The 19,224-nt window shown below is 38.7% G+C and overlaps 2 protein-coding genes across 7 annotated transcripts in view; one reads left to right on the top strand and one right to left on the bottom strand.

Annotated features, from left to right (window-relative positions):
- Nucleotides 1-18,722, bottom strand: part of fam13a (family with sequence similarity 13 member A) — a 49,506-nt gene extending 30,784 nt beyond the window's left edge. Inside the window, exons 1-8 of one of the 6 annotated variants that reach the window (XM_074685777.1) lie at nt 18,466-18,722; nt 13,813-14,008; nt 11,593-11,802; nt 9,991-10,168; nt 7,504-7,651; nt 5,457-5,540; nt 4,769-4,831; nt 886-1,112 (exon numbers count right to left, since the gene is read on the bottom strand). In XM_074685777.1, the coding sequence (XP_074541878.1) occupies nt 886-1,112; nt 4,769-4,831; nt 5,457-5,540; nt 7,504-7,651; nt 9,991-10,168; nt 11,593-11,802; nt 13,813-14,008; nt 18,466-18,492 (1,133 nt within the window). In that variant the 5' untranslated portion in view covers nt 18,493-18,722. Of the gene's footprint in view, nt 1-885; nt 1,113-4,768; nt 4,832-5,456; nt 5,541-7,503; nt 7,652-9,990; nt 10,169-11,592; nt 11,803-13,812; nt 14,009-14,187; nt 14,221-18,465 lie in introns of those variants that run through there. The other 5 variants (XM_074685804.1, XM_074685796.1, XM_074685810.1 and 2 more) reach the window with 5 other exon arrangements.
- elmod2 (ELMO/CED-12 domain containing 2) overlaps nt 14,067-19,224 on the top strand; it is a 54,038-nt gene continuing 48,880 nt past the window's right edge. Inside the window, exon 1 of the mRNA XM_074685859.1 lies at nt 14,067-14,146. The gene's annotated coding sequence lies outside the window, so the exon portion shown is untranslated. The remainder of the gene's footprint in view (nt 14,147-19,224) is intronic.

The following is a 19,224-nucleotide window of genomic DNA, read 5'->3' as shown; positions in this document are numbered from 1 at the left end:
ATAAATGTTCCTCTCTGACTTAATTCTTCACTTTTTATTCTGAAATTCTCAAAGTAGGGATGTCCCAAGGATTGGAGTTGATCTGGGCATTTTTAACTGATTGGGAATAAGCAATTTATGTGATAAGATGTAAACTGACTACAGTTTACTCCGAAAAGGGACTCCTACTGTATTGAGTTGCCCTACATTGTCTGTGTGGTAAATGTTTTTGCTTTCTGCTTTTGTCTGAAGAGTTACTGCAGGACGCAATTGTTTTAATCTGGCTGTCTCTGCACAAGTGTGTTCCTGCAATTAAGCTGAGGCTGTCAGTGGATTTCCACACCTATGTCCCGTTTATTGTCTTCCTTTTGAGCAAACACAGAACCATCAGTTGCACTACCAACGTCTAAAAACTAATGCAACGGATTACCGCCCGTTCACAGAACCAACTGAGGAGAAGGCAGAAAATTTTCAACTTTATTATCAAGGACATACCCTTTGGACAGCTACAAAGCCAAAAAGACTACAGAGAAGTTGTTTGAGTTCATTTCTTTGGACACAATTCTGAAGTGAAATTTGATTTTGTGTGCAAATTTTAGAAACAACGCTAGCTTAGCAAAAACATCTTATGGTTAGGCGTGTAACCTTAATAGAGATGTGTTTTGGAAACAAACAAACAAAAAAAAGTTTTGCAGCTCTATTATCCTCGTAAAACAAAAATTTTAAACCAGGACTCAGTATTGGCAGACCAGGAGCTAAAAAAAAGCCCAATAAGACTGTTGCCTAAACTTGAGTGGTCTGTTCATATTCTTTAACATCTTGACTATCTGTTTCATCAGAAACAACATCTGCATCATAAAAGAAATATTATTTACAGGTACACGCTCTTTAACATGACACACTCACCTGCTAGGGATCTCAATGCTGTCTGAGGGGTTCATATTAAGGTGATGCAGGTGCAATTCAGAGTTTAGAGAGTCTTGACAAGTCATTGGTTCTGGACTGGGGGTCCTCCTCTCTGAGGTCAGGGGCAAAGCGAGTGGCACAGGTTGGGTCCTTGTATGGGGTGACCCAGCAGACTGACGGGGCTGAGGAACGACCGAAGTCATGCTGTCACTCTTCCCTTTCTTCACCTGTTTTATAGAGAGAGTGGGAGAGGTGCCAGTAGCAGGTGAGTCTTGTGACGAGAAACCGGAGACAGCACGAGTGGTAAATGATACTTAACTGATACCACATTTGCTCAATCGAGCTCACTCAGCCACACAAAGAGATAATTGTTCCCAAATAGATGCATTAAAAGATCTGCCGAGGTGAAGCATGGAGCAATAAAAGAGCTGTCGCAGAGAGGGAGGGAAAAAAGGTTAGCTCGTAAAACTGTAAGGTTAGACCGATGTTTGTCTTACCGTGCTGACCCTGAGTGGGTATAAACAGCGTGAACCGCCGACTGTAGAGTAGAGGAAGAATTTTAACCTGATTACAGCATCACTGTGAGCAGCTTCCTTATGCATTTTAATAGAGTTTTATCCAGGGACACTTCTGAGAGTGTTAAAGAATGTGTTGGAAAGCTTACTCTCAGTATATATAAAGAGGACCCACACAGCTAACTGAGTATGTGATAGGTTTGATGCCTTTAGTGTCTATATGGATAATGGTCTAAAAGTGGCTGAGTTGATTTAAAAATCTTTTTCTTTTTGAACAAATTCCAATCAAATGAAATAGACATTCAGGGTTTAACATATCAGATTGTCCAGAAATCTATAAATGCTGCCTGTTCATTTAGCCAGGCACCTTCTTTGTGAATATAACTGGTCATTATGTACTTTGGCTAGAGTAAGTATGGATTTTGCCCCTCAGTCTTTGTGATTGAGCAGGCCAAATTTGCCGTTTGACTGAATCTACAGATAAAGAGAAGGTAAAACTATCGTAACTGTTTTAGTGAATTCATTCAATGTTTTACTTTTTAAGAAAAGGAAACACTATTAAAAGGTGAACAAAAGAACAAGTTGGTAAACTGCTGAAGAAACACAGGTATTTAACCTGGAAACCACATAAACCTGCTTTCTCGTTTTCTCTTTAATACTATTTCTGTGAAAAGTCTCAGATATGGTGTATTTGGTGTCAAGTTTCATTGCACAGCTTTAGCTTTCAGAAATAATCTGATCTGTTCCTGAAATACCATGACTATTATTTTTGAAAGGACCATTTCATTTTTAGGATTGTCCTTGTTAACACGGCAAATGACAATAGATATGAATCCAGGATTGTGTATGACAAGCCAAACTTGAACACACAACAAAATGTTGTTGATAACGAAGTGTGACTGTCCATTTACTCAAGTGAAGACAACAGAGACAGTGATAGATACTAACAGGCTAAACAAAATATCACACTGTAGGTCAGTTTCAGTAGTGTTTACCACCAACTTTCCATGCTGCCTCCATTCCTGGGTCTCAGTTTCTGCCTAAGCATAAAAAGCTCAAAATGGAACAACAAGAATTCAGAGCTAAAAAGGCTACATATCAATGAAGACTGGCAGAGAAAAATAAAATCATGACCTGATTTTCAAAGCATAGATTAATATCATGTTTTTATCCAAAATCATCAAAAGAAAGTAAAGAAAGTAGTAAAAAGTAGTTAAGTAGAAAGTAGTTAAAAAAAAAAGTTAGTGAGCTTATAACATTATCCGTACCTTTCTTCTTAATAAGCAGAGCAGACACATCTGATAAAAAGAAGTGAGCTGATGTTTGCCTGTTTCAAAAAGTATCATCATGATTTTATGGCCCCATGACAACAGATATTATTTAAACATCAATAGTGATGCTCTTCCTCTTCTACGTGTATTCTCATAGTGTCATACTCTTATGAATACAGACATTCATGAGTTTAACAGTGTTGCCTTATGATTGCTGAATCATAAATCAAACAGCTGCCACAGACATGTTTATGGCTGTCTAATGGGAGTGTTTGTGGGTGTGTTTGTTTGGCTTCTCATTCATAACTTGACCTGCCTGGAGATTGATGCATTCTGTGTAAAACAAATAAAAATAGTCCTTTTTACTTAGAGGATCATACATATAGTTTAGATCTGAAGATAAATTGCAGGTGAAGCCTTATCAAATAATTTAACTTTACTCTGTATATCTCTGAGTAGCAAACATGGAGGCCAAACCTGTATCAACTGGCTACAACAGGGAAACTGATGGAGGAGTTTCTTCAGCAGTATTTGGGGAAGTCTGATATTTATAGTTTGAATGACTCACTTGAGAAATTAGAGCAAGCCTCAGCTATACACATTTTCATTTTATCAGGAAGTGAGGGACTTCAGGGAGCATGCTGGCATTAGCTTTAGCAAAAGGGCTGAAGAGTTTAAACAAATGGGTTTAGCGTTCCAAGAACAGACTCTTGATATTAATCATGAAATTATTAAATGCCACCACTTGTCTTTGCTCTGTTTCTGCTCATCTTACAGTTAAAAATGTAGCTTGCTAAATTTTCTGGCACATCTTAGGATTTATATCTTATCAACACAGGAATCACATTGGCTGTTGCTTGATCTGAAGATACTTCTTTTATTACAGCTGTATTATGAGTGTTGGTTTAACATAACATAAAAGTTAGCTTGTGTGTGGCCATTTTACTGCTAAAGCTATCCACTATACAGCTAAGTTTTACAATTGGATCACTGCAGTGTCAACTGTATTTTTTTTTCTTGACATACAGTATGATGTTAATCGGTTTTCCCAGGATGATAACATCACTAGAGGCCATTACGATAATCAAGTCTTTTCACTGAATGTAACTGCTGTTAACTTTTATGTTTACAGTTTCAGAATTGCTTCCTTCTCAATAAAACCCCTCAAAGGCAATTCCCAACTTTTATTGAAGTGTGTTTAGCGTCCTGTGCACTAACAACCCACAGTGGGGGGTGGAGAGCAAACTTCATGGCTTAAAGATTAAACTCACTTCTGGAATTTTAAAAACAGTCTTAAGCTTCAGTAGCATACCAGCTCAACAAAAGCAGACGTCTTTCCACATTTTACTCTTGGAGACAAACATTCTGCATCAGCAGAGATTTTGATCCTGGTAAACCTTTCTTTCCATCACTCAGCATTTCTCTCGTCCTGACAATAACCCTTGTCTTGATTATCAGATCTTTATTTAAAACCAAATTTGAGATGTTTCAGAAGGTTTGTTTGGGCCACTTTGTGTTTTTAAAGACAAGCCAACCTCATACATAATGTTCATACAGGTCAAATTTAAAAAAGCAGTTATGAACTTGAGGGCTGTTTATTTTGCATGTAAAGAGAGATCAAACAAACATGCTTTTAATTGAGTTTAGAATCAAATTCAGGGAATATTACTCTTTCGTGTCTTTAAAAACAACAATCCAACTTTAATTTCTACTCCATGTGCACAAACACTAACTGTTGTTAAATTCATGAACAAATGCGACCTCTGTTGCTGCAGGACTCCTCTGTAATGACACCACACCACAGTCAGATATGCATACCACAGCCTCTGCTTGTCTCATTGCAAATAGTGTGTTGTTGTTTCCTGCAGGCAGATTGTCTTTATCAAATCACATCATGTGACCGAGCTGCGAGGCCACAGGCATCACAGGCAGTCTGAGCGATGACCTCAAGCTAATGAACGCCAAGGCCGTACAGCAGATAAGAAAGCATAAAGTATTCATTTAATTCAACGGGTGAGAAGTTTCTTCGGCTGTATTAATCTTCAAGAAAATGCCTCTGCATTATCTTATAAATGATAGTAACAAACAATTCTATACCTTCTTTTTCCTCTGCCTAGGGTTAGGAGCGGGGGTGGAGGATTGGTTCTGAAGTTCCTCATTCTGTGGTGAGTTTTCCAGTCATTGTAGAAAAATATAAAGAGAGAGGATGCATACACAAGAGATTTTAAAGTTATAGCTTTTTGAACCTCATAAACCGCTCAATATAGAATCATGCATCTATCAAAGCAGCTGATGCTTTCTTCAGAAGTCCTGTATAAATGCATGCATTGAGTACACAGATAGAAAAAGGCTGTGATTTTTGAACCACTCTTGATCAGACATGACAGCCTGTCAGTAATGTCAGTCATAAATTAACAAAAGGTCATCATATATTCACACTGATTGACCTGATTACCAGTACAAGCAGTATACACAGGTCAGCTGACCCTGATATCTTTAAAGCTTACAGGGACCTACACAGACCTAAGGAGAAATGGCTCCTTGTTTGAAAACAGCCTTTCCAACACATGCCCATGTTGTTTCACGTCATATGGGTCACATGGTTCGTGTTAGAAAGGACTATGTAGTGGAATTTGTGGGGTTCATGCAAGTTTGACCTGGGAAATTCATAAACAACATTTCACAGCAGACAGATGCAGACAAAGGTTTTCAGAGCAGCAGGGAGAACATATAAACAGACGCAAACATGCAGGCATGTGTGCTGATGTCAACTCTGAGCACACACCTTTATCCTGGGAAGTGGTGTTGGTGTATTTCCATCAGGGAGGCTGGGTGATGTGATAGTCTCTGCACATGTCAGGCTGACCTCCTAAGACCAGAGAAGAGACAGCACAGAAAGAAAAGAAGTTTAACCAGTGGCCTCAAATAAACATTATGTATCAACTAACTTTTTACAACCAGGGGGTTGTTTTTCACGAGTTCTTCAGGGTATGATTGTTTCACTTTGGCTTCTCTTTCCTGAGCCTTAAAAACCAAGCCAAAATAGATTTTTATGTATTTAATATCTTCAAACGGATCAACACTTTGAGGCACTCCTCCTGCTCATCAAAGTTCAACACCAATGATCATTTGCGCCATGTCCAAAGGATTTAGGAAGGTGAGGGAGTGTGAGACCTCAGTGGGCTGTGCATGTCTGTTGGTATGTGTTAGTGTTAAGGTACATGTATGCGTGTTTGTATGTAAGACGATCTAATTCTGACCAAGGGGTTTCCCATAGGTCAGCAGGGTCTCATTTGCCCGTGCCCTTTAGAAATTCACAAAACAGCACGGTGTGACTGCAAACAACGTAAAAACGTGACACTACACATCATCAAAGGTTTGCTACTTGGAAACTGGACCCTGGACTTCTTGAGTTCATGTTATATGTTTCTAATTTAACTTCTTAAATCTTTAATGTCCAAAGCATTTTTCTTTTGCATGGTAAGCACAGTGTAACAGGACCTGAACAACATGTGCGATAATGTTGAGAACAGTTTTGGAAGCACCCTGGTGGCCCAGCGAGGTCACATCCAGGAGGAACTAAGTCAAAGAAGTCATTTCCTGCTCTCAAAGTTATGGTATCACATGACCCATGTCACGTTTCAATAACAAAGCCATCAATCAAGTGTCCAATGATGACTTTCTAAAAGAGGAATTTCTGGCCAAGTTTTTTTATTCCACTCATGTTTTTTAGAAAAGACTCCCATGTTGAAACTGTTGCAGCACTAAATATCACTCTCATTCTGTCTTTCGTGAACTACAAATATGCAAATATATGTGCCTTCTAGAAAAAAGACTAAGGTTCAATTGTGAATTCTGAGTCCTTTTTTCAATTGTTTTGCATTATTTGATCAAAGATATTTCACAGACTGAACCTGTGTAATTCAAGTATAACGTTTTGTACTTAAGAGTGCGTTTTTGACACCTGGAAATAAAAAAATAAACACATTAATGATTTGTTGTCAGAGAAGAGTCACTGAAAAAATTATTGCATCACATTGGGTGAGGGCATTTCATTTTTTTAACACACTCAAACACACACTCACATGTGTGTGTGTGTGTGTGCGTGTGTGTGTGTATGTATGTATGTGTATATATACACACACACACACACACACACACACACACACATATATATATATTTATATAGATATATTTAAATTTATATATATAGGGTTGTTTGAGGTGAAAAATAACAGACTTTTAGTGTTTTTGAACTCTGGCCACAGTTTTGCTCGCAAATGTTCATGTTACTTAAAAAACAGTTCAACTGAGTCAGAAAGTGAACACTTATCAAAATTCTGTGCACATTTCAATTTAGTTGAGAAATAAATAAATTCAGAACCTTATCCTAAAGTACTTTACATAAATTATTTTGAAAATGGTGTTTTTTTGGTGCACCACCGATCAGGTTTGTGTCTTGGAGCTATATTTTTCTCTGATGATGCTGAAAACCAGCAGACCAACAAACCAGCTAATCGATGAAGACATCAGCCATCCAAGCAGCAAATATAAATCAACAAGCTGAGACTCAAAAACAGCAACCTGTGGAGGACCCTTCCCCTCGAGGCTGGTACATAAATCAATACTTGAATCGATTTTTCCTTAGCGTTATGTAAGGCTTTACTTATATAATCATCCATGTGGATGAGTAGAGGATTCACAAAGAAGAACTGTCTGAAATGTTACATGTGACTCAGTGTGTTAGCAACTGTCTTTCATATTACTCACTAAAAAACACACAACTTTATAAATGAATAACAGCACCCAGTGATCTGTTGTGTTTACCACACCTTGGCTACGATTAAGGCCAATTCTTCTTCTGAGCAGCTTCCTCCATCTCTGTCCACCTCAAATATGCTGCTGTAGTTTTGGATCAGCTTCACCATGATCTTGTTACAGATATTCTGATCCTTCAATGCCTCAAAACCAGGAGCCACACTGCAACACAAATTCAAAACACATTTTTAAAAATCAGGTATCATGAGAGGGTTTATATTCTGACTCATGTTTTCTTCAATTAGTCCAAATTCAATAGCAAGTTTGATAATTCAAGTACAGACAGACACCAGTGAATTATCTAGCTGTCATTCCAGATTTGAGTCTGGTTCTACTGAACTAATTATACAACATCAACTCACATACACCCAACACAAACCTCCAATGAAGAGAACAGGTTGTACAGTAAGACGGGGTATCCAGTGCAGTTTCTTCTTCTCTATTTTACCCAGAGAAACCTGATCTTTTTACAGGTCAGGGCTCCCTTGGCTTAACACAGCACTGAATCACTGGAGATGCCCAGCAGTCACAAGTTTTGAGAAGAGCAGCAGTGGACGGAAATGTACAAGGGTGATTCTAAAACTCTGTGCCCAGTAATCACATCATAAATAGACTAGTGAAGACAGCAGTAGCTAGATCAGCTGGCACATGGAGTCACCACTGCATCATTTATTTATGGGCATAAAGTAACGTTCAACTGTTTCTAAACAGTCATGTGACATTTCCCTCAGAAATCTTTATTAAATGTGATTGGTCTGTGTTGGCTAAACCTGATGATTGATTTTATTTATTTTTGATGTAACCCAAAATTAAGCCAAGACGAATTTTGTAGATGAAGTGCAGTTAAATGCATGAGTTGGAACAGCTGATTACAGGTACATTCAGCACAAAATGCACACACCAATCTTTATTTATTCTTAAAACCAAAGAGGAAAATGTATTTAGTCAATTGTTTTCTTAGAGTATCAGAGCAATCTCAATGAACAGCTCTGACAAAATGTAAAGAAGCTTACACATGGGGCTTTTATCAGCTATGTAGCAGTCTGTTACAATAATGTTTTCAACTTTACTAAATATGCTACAGCACCTCCTGCTGGCCTCATGGTTTTAGAGGAAAGGGCCATCAAAAAGAGTTTGAGGAAGTATTTGCCATGACACTGAATGTGCCAACATCAATAGTTTCTTTAAATCTCAACCAATATCTTCTGTGTTTGGTATAAACATACATAAAACTTCTTTTTAGGTTATGACTACTGACATTAAAAAAAGCTGCTATTACTTTGAGTTTAAAATAGACCAGTGGTATATTACCTTACATCATATGCACACCATGCTTTAGAAGAGGAATCATCCAAACCAATCTGACTGCTCTGGCACATGAATCTAATGTTTTATTTTTGACACACAATACAGGAATAGAAAAGATGACTGAATCACTCAGCTTTAGCCACCATGGCTGTCTCCTTGCCTTTTTCTTCTCAGACTAAACCGAGTTGTCTTACTCTGTTATTTATAGGTAGCAACTACATGTTTTGTGACGGTTAAAGACAAGAGGTTGAACCTGCCATTAAGTCCTGGAATATCACTTCTGTATCCCAGGGACACAAACACACTGTGGTTTAGAAATCTGACGGCTTGGGTATATAAGTTAATCATTAAAACAAATATCAGTAAGTCATTGATCTGATATAAAACAAGAAAATGCTGAGTATAGCAATGATTCAAATATAATGGCGCTAATTATAAGGACCCACAACTTTAACTGATACACTTCTAATAATTCAAAACGACTCAACTTTTCAACAAGTTAGACTTTTTATAAGTTTTTGTTTTTCTCAAAACATTTCCTATAACAGTTTTTGTCGCTACTTCTATCTAAAGCTACTGGATACGGATTATCCTTAAGCTAAACTTACCAATGCTAAAGTATCTGGTTACAAGGTGGTGCTTGTAGTGACAAACCCACGGTGAAATACTACCTTTGCAGATTCTTTTTAGCTCTTTTTTATAGTTTCTGATTTGCAGCTTAAGCACTTTGGGTTATTTTCATCAACATAAAGTGCCGAAGCAACAGAAAGAAGTCTGTGAAATGATTAAAAAAAGAGTTATTTACTGAATGTCCTCTTCTCATTTGGCACCAGGTGGCACAGAGCTTTGGAAATTGGTGGATTATTACACAACCTAAGAGCCTGGCGTTCAAAGATAAGGCTTATATATTGAATTTAATCAAGTTGAGAAAATTAAAACTTAATTTGGATGTTGAGCTATTTAGAAACTTAAAACGTTGCAAGTTCAAAGTATTAACTTCTGACATCATTACTCTCTGCTTAACAAAGTACCATATCACACAGTGTCAGGATCAGCATGGTTTCCAATAAAAGACTCATGCAGGGACATATGTAAGCTGTTACCAATATATCTATGATAGGCTCATGTCAGCCAACTACTATCAGCTAGCAGACAGATTTGTTGGACTCTGAAAATAGAAAAGCGTGACTCACTGAAAGACACTGGGTCCAAACACTGTGGCGAGGTTGAGGACTGTCATGCGATTGTCTTTGTGGTTGCATTCAACAAGAGTGAGGAAGTGGCAGAGGTAGCGGAGGAGGCTGAGGTGAACATCTGGTAGCTGCTGGAGCATGTCTCTCATGTCTGTGTACGACACATCATCACCATACTCTACAAAAAAAATCACAGCAAGAAGACAAGTCAGAGGTCAGGAGTATTAACTGTTGTTGAAAAGCAGAAACTTTTTTCTCTAAATGTCTGGTATAATATTTGATAGCAGCTTAATGGACTCTGAAACAGAAGTGATAGCTCCACCCACCTGCTCTCTGTTGTATCTAATACTTAGTCAATTTAACAAGTAATGTTTGAGCATTAGACTAAAGAGCTGGAAAATATGTTGATGCTATTACTTGGGGAACATAATTGGGTCAGAGTTAAATAAACGGATGTGACCACTAATCCAAAATGAATGAGTGACGCAAACTATGTGCGTGTGTAAGTTTTTGCGCATGTTTAGTGAAGTTGGCTGGTGTACAGGTCTGTCTAAGGAACAACAGTGAAACAGGAAATAATGGCTCAAAGGGATCACAGCTGCTCATGTTTTTCTCTACTTGAAGCTTTGTTTTTGTGGATACAATGGCAACAAATGGCTGTCGAGATTTCACAGGGGCAAGAATATGAGGATCAAAATGTAGCAGAGAGAAGCACATGCTTTATAGACATCAGCAATGATCAGCATTAACTGTAACAACGAACTACAACGTTTTTTTTTTTTTTTTTCAAAATGCTAAAGTAAAAGACAAATATCCTGCTTTTTCCATAGATCTGTATTCAACATGGTTAAACAGCGTCATAAACTTTCAGTTAAGATGGTTTTGATGGAAACAACAGTATCTCCAATTGGTTTGCTTACCCATTTAGCACAGTCCTGAGTTTTTGAGCATCTGATGGCAGGAAGACTAAATTAATTTACCTAAGTAACCAAAATGTAATCATCTTAGCCAAATATAAAAGAGAGGAAGATCTGTCAATGCAGCAACTGGCCAGAGGCCCTGAAAAAGGGCCAAATTTTATGGGGCCTTCAAAGGAAAAACTAACTCTGCAGCCAAGGTGCCAGTCTCTCCCCATTACACAGATTAAACAAGTGATGGAGGGGGATATAAGGTGACCATGGACACTTTATCCTTCAACTCATTACTTTCCATGTTCTCCAAGTTTAAAGCTAGATTTATGAGCACTTTCTATCTTTATTCCATTCTTTGTCTCTCCCTCACAAACTTACACTAAAGTCATTTGTTTCTTTTTAACAACTCCCTGGCACCAATGACTGCAGTTCTGGTAGTACTTTTCAGCACCCAAAGATAGCACTGCTTAGCATTCAATCAGGGTCATGACCTAAATATTCACTACACTTGTGAGGGTATCAGTATCATATCCTGGATTTGGGAAGTTGACAAGTCTCGTGAGATATTTGGAAAGATGTAAAATATGAGCTGGGAGGATATTTCCTGGACAAAAATTGGCACATGGCTGTGGCACATGCGTACCAAAGATAGAATTTGGACAATGTATCTGGCATGGCAATTTCTACCTACCTTGGTAGAGATGAATCAGTGCCTGCTGGACTGTGGAATGCACCAAACCCTCTGGCAAATCCCTAAGGTACCGTTTGAGCAAGCTCGCCACTGTGCAGGAGTCAGATTCAGATAGAAGGTCCACTTCCTCTCCACTCTCAAGCCGCTGTTTCAGGGCGTCAACAGCACGCACATTCCCGTTCACTCTGAATAGACCCTCCTGATGCAGTGCTGAGGGAAAAAACACAGAACATTTTAAACACAGTAAAAGTTATAACACTATGTGTCAGCCAGCCAACCACTCCAGAGCCAACAGAATCCACACCCCTACCCAAATTTTTATTTTTCAAGGAGAGAAACAATTTCAGTTCATGTTTAAATCAACTCTGCAGCAGAAAAATAAGTAGACCAGTAACAGAAGACCTGATACATTTCCAGTGCATGTGATGCAAACCCTGTTGGTCTGAAAAAAAAAACCTGTTTGAATGACCCTTGTAGCCTATCCTTCAAGTAGAAGAAATCTGTTCTTCAGGGCCAGTTTCTGAATGTAAAAAACCTAAGTACTGTATGTTGAAGAAGGCTAAAGGTGAAACATCTTTAAAAATACCCCTGAACGTTAAGACTAATGGAACATCTTAAGCCAGTTTTGGGGGAACAATTGTACTGAATTATAACGTATCGTACTAAACTGTATTTTTGGTTTTCAGACGAGGCAGAGGCTCCATGTTTTGGCGAATGTAACAGTCTGAAACATGTTTTGTGTGATGGCTGTAATATTGAAGAAAAATATTTACTGTAAGACAAGTCGAAGATCGAAGGATAGCCCTTTCATGGCTAGTTACTTCTTTTTGCACACGCCCGCTTTATGTCAGTCTGCCTACTAACACTGAACAGAGGGCCTGCTAGTAGTTCACAAGAGATTTTTTTTTTTTCAAATCAACGTTACCTCCTTTGAGTCAGTTGAACTGGTCAAAGGAGAATGAGTTAATGCAGGTGAACTTAACATACTTTGAATGCGTCGAGTTTTCCTCTCCACTGCTGTAAATGACACCCAGGGGTAAGTTAATAGTAAGGAAAGTCATATGATGGTTTGCAAAATTGGCGACATACATCTTGAGAACACCTTTACGGCCCATGTTGGCGTAAGCATCTCAGTTGCTTGCGAATTGACTATCTGGTATTCTTCCGCCGTACAAAATCATTTGGCGCTCTCATTTTCTATCAAAGAAATAGTTCCTTGGAAATCGCCTAGCACAGAATAGTGTGTTGACGGAGAAGTTGTTTCCGAAAGGGTACTTAAAAAAAAAAACACCTTAACCTAACTTTATCAGTGTGGACGCGAATAAGCTGAACAGATTTCATGGTGGTCTTGAGAGTTTTGTGTTCAAGTAAGTACACTGCTTTATCTCTCTATGTTGCTTGTTTTGATGTTATTTTTTAAAATGTGCAATATAGCATAAAATATTTAGTAATGAGTAAAGTCTGCATCACATCGTACTTTACTGGTGTTTACCTAAGTGTACTTAGTGAAGATGTGTAGTTCTTGATATTAAAATGAACTCACATGTCAAACTTTTCTTTATGGCTATAGAGGCCTGCAGTGAAAACCACGTTGCAGTTACATTTCTCTGCACTGACATCTAGTGGTCAAACTGCAGAAGTACAGACAAATTTCATTGGTCAATATCACCAATAACTGTCTTTTCTGGTTGAGGCTCTTTTTTTAATGACAAATTATTTGTACTACTCATTCCCTAATTGTAAATGTACTAAAAAAAACACCAAACTTAACAGCAAGTCTATTTTTGAGATACTCTATGAACAAAGCACTCTGGCATTAATGGTGGAGGAAATAATAAAGGTGACAGTGCAAAGAACTTCTTGGATGCCAAGTTGAAACTGCAGTTCACTAAAAAAATACCCCAAAGGGTTGCTACAAATTTTGGAGAGAGACCTGTATTGCTTAACATCTTGAACAAAACTGTACTGAATATGCAAAACTCTCAGACTTTTATCACAGGTTTAGAGGGATGGATTGCATTGCTTAAGAGACCTCACTTAACACTAAAATCTCCTATGCTTGGTACATGAGAAGACAAAAATTCACCAAGTAAACACCCTACCAAATTCAGAATTGGGACACTAAATGCACCAACGTGTTTAAACCCAGGAATAATCTAATCAAAAAGAAGCAATCGAGACGGTATCTCTCCTTGTTGCATTCTGGTGTGTTTCCCTCACCATGCTCGCTGAGGTATTCCACCATCTTCCTTAACACCACTGGCACACCATCCTCCACCAGGCCCTTCTCCTGCAGCTCAGAGAGGGTTGCTCCGAACAGCTTAGTGTGCTTTGCTGCTACTGTCCTGGATCGCAGAATAGGTATCTGAACCATCTTCTTCATGTCTTCTTTAACCTGCACTGCTGTCTTGTTGTGCTGCAGGAAGAAGAGAGGAGAGCTTCAGGCAACCACTGACACTGTGGGCACATATGGCATCGCTGGAGCAACAGAAAAGACACCATGGAGACTCTTTTACTGCGGGAGGAAGGCTAGTTCTGGTACAAAGACCTAAAGGTATGAGTAGGAGTGATTGTGATGAGTCCATGAAAGCATACCTCCCGCAGGCACATACACTTGAAGCACAGAGTGTGCTGTGAGGAAGAGGAAGTGGAGGGCTGGCTCTGTGTGTGTTGCTACGACAAAGATCAAGTTACCATGCAACACCTATAGTCAAAGGTATTACCAGAGTGACACACACCCCTGCACAAAAAGACACGTGCAGGATTAGGGTAAACAGTGAACTTATTTAGTTAATGCTCAGAGTTTGCAAAAAGTCAGTCAAAGTGTTTTTAAAAAAGTGTTAACAAACACAGGGATCTTTGAAGCTAATGTATGAATTTGCAGCTTTTTGAGTCTACCTCAGTGAAACACTGAATACCTCAAGCTTATTCACTATAGATTTTCAAAAATAATTTGAAAAATGCTTTAAATTTCATTAATTAAAAAAAAACACAATCTGCAAAGCTGCTAGTGCTAGCTTCCATACTAAGCTCCACATAAGGGTTTTTAGAAGGTTATGACACAAAATTAGATTAATTGAAACCAGTATGATTGACAAAAGCAAACAAGACGATCGGTAACAAGTTCGCTGATTTCTGTGCTGTGCTGTGATTCTTTTTTCTTTTTCATTTTTCTTTAATAATTAAAGGTAATTATTTTCTTGTTTGAATGCTTGTTCAAACATTGTTATCTGTAAGTATAGTCAGCTGAATAACTAACACCTTGACGTGTGATATACTGAAAGACAACACTAAGTTCTTCTGTCCTCTGGTTGTACCATAAGGCATTGTGGGAGAAACAGCCTCACCTGTAACTGAGACTAAGCTCTTCATCACTTCTCTGACTTGAACTTTTATTTTTTCTGTTGCAATTTTTTTCCATTTCCATAGTAGTTTTGTAGCTATTTTTTATATGAAATAATGATTGAAACAAGATCAAAACAAAAACATGCCAGTAGAAATTAGTTCATCAGGATCACCAACTTAATCACATGATGCATTATCTTCTACCAACTGTTCAGCATGTCTTATCTGATAGCTTGTTCCTCATGCTATTTCCATCCCCGGTACGCACCGGCTGTCTTTCTCAGAGTGTAAACATTGTGTGTCCACAGAAATCTCTTTATAAGCCAGTATAGCACAGACAGGGGGAGATTACAGATTCATTTGCCCCATTAAAGCAGATTGATGGCTTTGTGTAGGCAGTATAAAGAGCAAGACAGCAAAGACAAGACTCTAAGTAAACATGGATTGACTTCCTGTACTTCATTGCAAGTGTTCATTTGGTTGTCATAGCTACGTCTGCACCATGTGACATATTGTTATAATTCCAGAGTTCACTGCTTCAAACCAGTGAAGTGACCCACACGCTGACATGAGAGGCCCACAGCTATGATTAGGCCACAATGACACAGTACGTTCACTGTATTGGGGAGGCAGAAGAGAGTGTTAAAGAGGAGGTACTGCTGAATTTACTCCCTGAGTGGACAATTATTGTAGACAGAATTGGTTCAGGCATGTGCCACAGTCAGATCAGCTGATTAAAGCCCACCTCACAGATGGTGCAGAGATGGCTGAAGAGGAAGATCTTACCCTGGCAGATGCTCTGGCATCCTTATGGGGAACTTGTAAGGACAATGTGTTAGGGCTGGGCGATTATGGTAAAAATAAGAACCCTGATTATTTTAAGTGATATTGAAATCACAATTAATATACATAATTATTCATTTATTCAAAAACTTCAGTACTGATTTGAACACAACTTTTAAGAACTAGCAAGTGGCACATACAGTATTATTGATACACATAAGTCACACACACTCGCTGTGGCTGCACATGGAACACATGTGAAGCCACAGCGAGTGTGGAACTTGCATACATCTACACTGTGTGGCATATTGATTGTTTTTCTTCGATTTTATTGTTTTTATGATTGTCAGATGGCAAAATTGAAATCACGATTAAAATCCGATTAATTGTCCAGCCCTACAATGTGTTAATGTAGATATTATCTACTCCTCTATGACAGGCTTATGGAAGACATATTTTACTGATACATGGCATGATGTTTTTCTAAATTTTGTATTTTCTTATCTTAACTGCTTCATGCCTGGACAGCTGTGTTGAAAGAAAACAGACTCTGCCTTATTGCAGCGTCACTTGGTGATGTAAAGGTGTACGCTGTGGGAATAAGTAGGAGACCTGGTAGGTGTTTGCTGTTTTTACATAGTGGTGACTGGATTATGATGTAAATCATTCATCAACTTATTTTGGTCTGATACGTCTTTAAGATCTTGAAGAGTTTCAAGGCTAGATGAAATATGTTTTTCTATTATAATGTAAAGGTTTGTGTCTATAATGTCCATTCTATAGTGCTGATACTTTTAATAGGTCAAAGTAGAGTTAATACAGCAATTGGCTGAAAACAGCCTCTAGTAGTACTACTCATGCAGGTGTTTAAGAGCTAAGCCGGTCTGAGCTAAGTCTGACTGTGATAGGCATTACTGAACAGATGTCCCCTAAATCTGTCTTTACTATCGTGCGGACAGACGGACAGACTTGAACACTGATCATTCAAGGCACTAACCATCCTCAACAAAATAAGTGAAAAACTTTCAGAAATAGGATTACTCTTTGGGTGAGATGAAGCAAACCAAAAGGCCTTTAATTTAACCCCTAAAACTTTTAGATCCTGTCAACATTTCCTTATCGACTGTCAGAGTAAATAAGGATGACAGAACGAGCAAGGACAACTGAGGTTGTACAGGATTTTTTTTCCCTTATTTGTCGTGAAAAAAGTTTATACAACAATGTGTTTTTTCTCTTAGAAGATAAACTTTATCTCTACTAAAAGAATTTGAATTTGAGAGGCCCAATTTGCAAATAACAATTTTTAACCTGTGTTCCTGTCTCTACACCTCAGCCTAGCTGTCACGTTGGTGTTAGGCCATGTTGTTAGTGGGTTCCCTTGCAAACATACTTGGTAACTATAACATTAAACTACTGCACTCTTCTCCATTAAGCACCCTTTCAAACATCCACAAAGTTCTTAAAGACTGCCTGAAATGGGTCATCTTGAATACCTTTAAAAAACATTCATCTGTGACTACTCCAGTGTCTCTTTGACGCCACGTCTGGCCTCCCTGAGATCCACCCTTGTCCGACAGGGAGTTAAAGAATTTCCTTGAAAATCCCAGGAGTTCAAATCTCAAAACAGCTTTTGGATCCCTGTTTTTTTAACTATCAACAGGTCAACAGCAAGGATTTTGGAAAGCTTATCCTTTGGGACCGTTCTTTAACTAAAACAGCCAGCTGTAATGACAGGAAATACTGTCTGGGGTTACTCATTTGCATCCATTGTTTACTGAGAAAGTCTGCTGTGGTTAGCCCAATAACTCTCTCCTCTTCACCCCTTCAACCCCCCCTTAGATATTTTCACACTTCACGTCTGTCAGTGACACAAAGCTATTGTCATTGACTCTTGAGAGACTCTTGAAATGAATGACTTTCTCCTGTTGGGGTAACACTATTTTAAGTGTGGAATTGAGATACCATTAAAAAAACTCTTTGAGTAAGTGATCACATAATTCAAAAGAGGTTTAACACAAATAAACTCTTTACAGACAAGACCATCTTCCTGTGTCTCTCAAAGAGAAGATAGCAAGCCCAAGCATGTGCCCTTTTTTCCCCAGCTCTCCTCCCCCCTCCCCTATGCCCCTGTCCCTATGTGGGTGGCCATGTAAGCAACTGGTAGCAAAAGCACTACAGGCACTGCAAGCAGCAGCTGCTCAAGACAAGGAAACTACTTCTAGAGACATGTGGTACAGCAAAAAGTCGCCTGTTAGTCATTTAGTTTTTTGTAAAGGCACCTTTTCCAGCAGAGGTTTGTTGAAAGTGACCTCATATTTGCAGTGGGGTTTGGTAGGAAAATATGACTGTAATGAGCAGACAACACAGCTCATTTTGTGTCATTAATGTGTTCTTAGTAATACTGTCGTAAAGAAATGGCAGAATTAATGGAGAGCTTTATTAAAAGGACCAGCTGTCTCTGTTATGAAAGTTTTATCTTAAAGCCGGTAGTCATCTTCCATATGAGTAAAGTTTAATCCAGAGAGGAGGAGCCTTGCTGTACTGCAGGAAGAAGACATTTAACCCTTCAAGTTTTAAGGAAGCAAGTAACCTGTATCTAGCATAACATTAAAGACAAATTTATCAGGGAAGCATGTACGGACACTGACTCTGAACGACAGAGTCTCATTATGCATTCCTTGGCCCTTAATCACAGGTTGAATGGGAAACCTATGAGCCAGCTCAGCCTTTGTAGCTTCTACTCACACAGATGGTCAGAGCTCCTGCCCCCATTCTTCCACAGAAGAAGAAGAAACGCCTGCAGAGGCAAAGATGAGAGGAAAAACTGCTGCTGTCCTTCCTGCTCCTTCCTTTTTTACCCTGTCCTAGGACAAAGTGCTGGACTTTCCCTGGTGCTGGGAATCCTTTTCACTTTAAAAAGTGCCATCCAAGTTCTTCAGAAAACAAAACAAACCACAAATAATCCACAGAGAGTTCTGTCAGAGTTGGCAGCCTGTTGGCTGTTCATACCATAAGCACAGAGTGGTGCTTGCCTCTTTTCTTCCTCCCTCTCTAGTCCCCTCTCTCCTCCCAGGCTGAAATCTGAGCCGAGCCCTCCCATTGGCTGAGTGGCCCGGTCATGTGACTAAAGGGTTAAAACCCCAAACTTTAAATCTGTGCCTGCAGGACTCATCTGGCTGCCATTGAGGGAAGAAAGGCGGAAGAGATAAGCAGTGGGAATCAGAGAGAAATGAAGTCATGTTGCTGCCAGTGCAATAAAAAGAGACCAAAGGGGAATACATCATGAATTTAATGTTTTTACCACTGGCATAATAGTCTTATGGTTTTGCATTTTTAAATAAACATTATTTGAATAACAAGGTATTCAGCGTGTATGCCTGAGAAACGCAAAAGTACCAGTCTGAAGATTATTTCAGCTTCCATCACTTAAATACTTTTTTTGAGCCCACAATGTCATGGTCAGAAAAGAATAACACAAAGCAGAAACTACATAAAATCTTTAAT

This window comes from Halichoeres trimaculatus, unplaced genomic scaffold (assembly GCF_033239565.1).
Source record: "Halichoeres trimaculatus isolate MK-OKI-2021-1 unplaced genomic scaffold, fHalTri1.1 fHalTri1_scaffold_2, whole genome shotgun sequence".
In the NCBI taxonomy this organism is placed as follows: Eukaryota; Metazoa; Chordata; class Actinopteri; order Labriformes; family Labridae; genus Halichoeres; species Halichoeres trimaculatus.
Note: the sequence above shows the minus strand (reverse complement) of the source record. Positions and strands in the feature narration are given on the sequence as shown.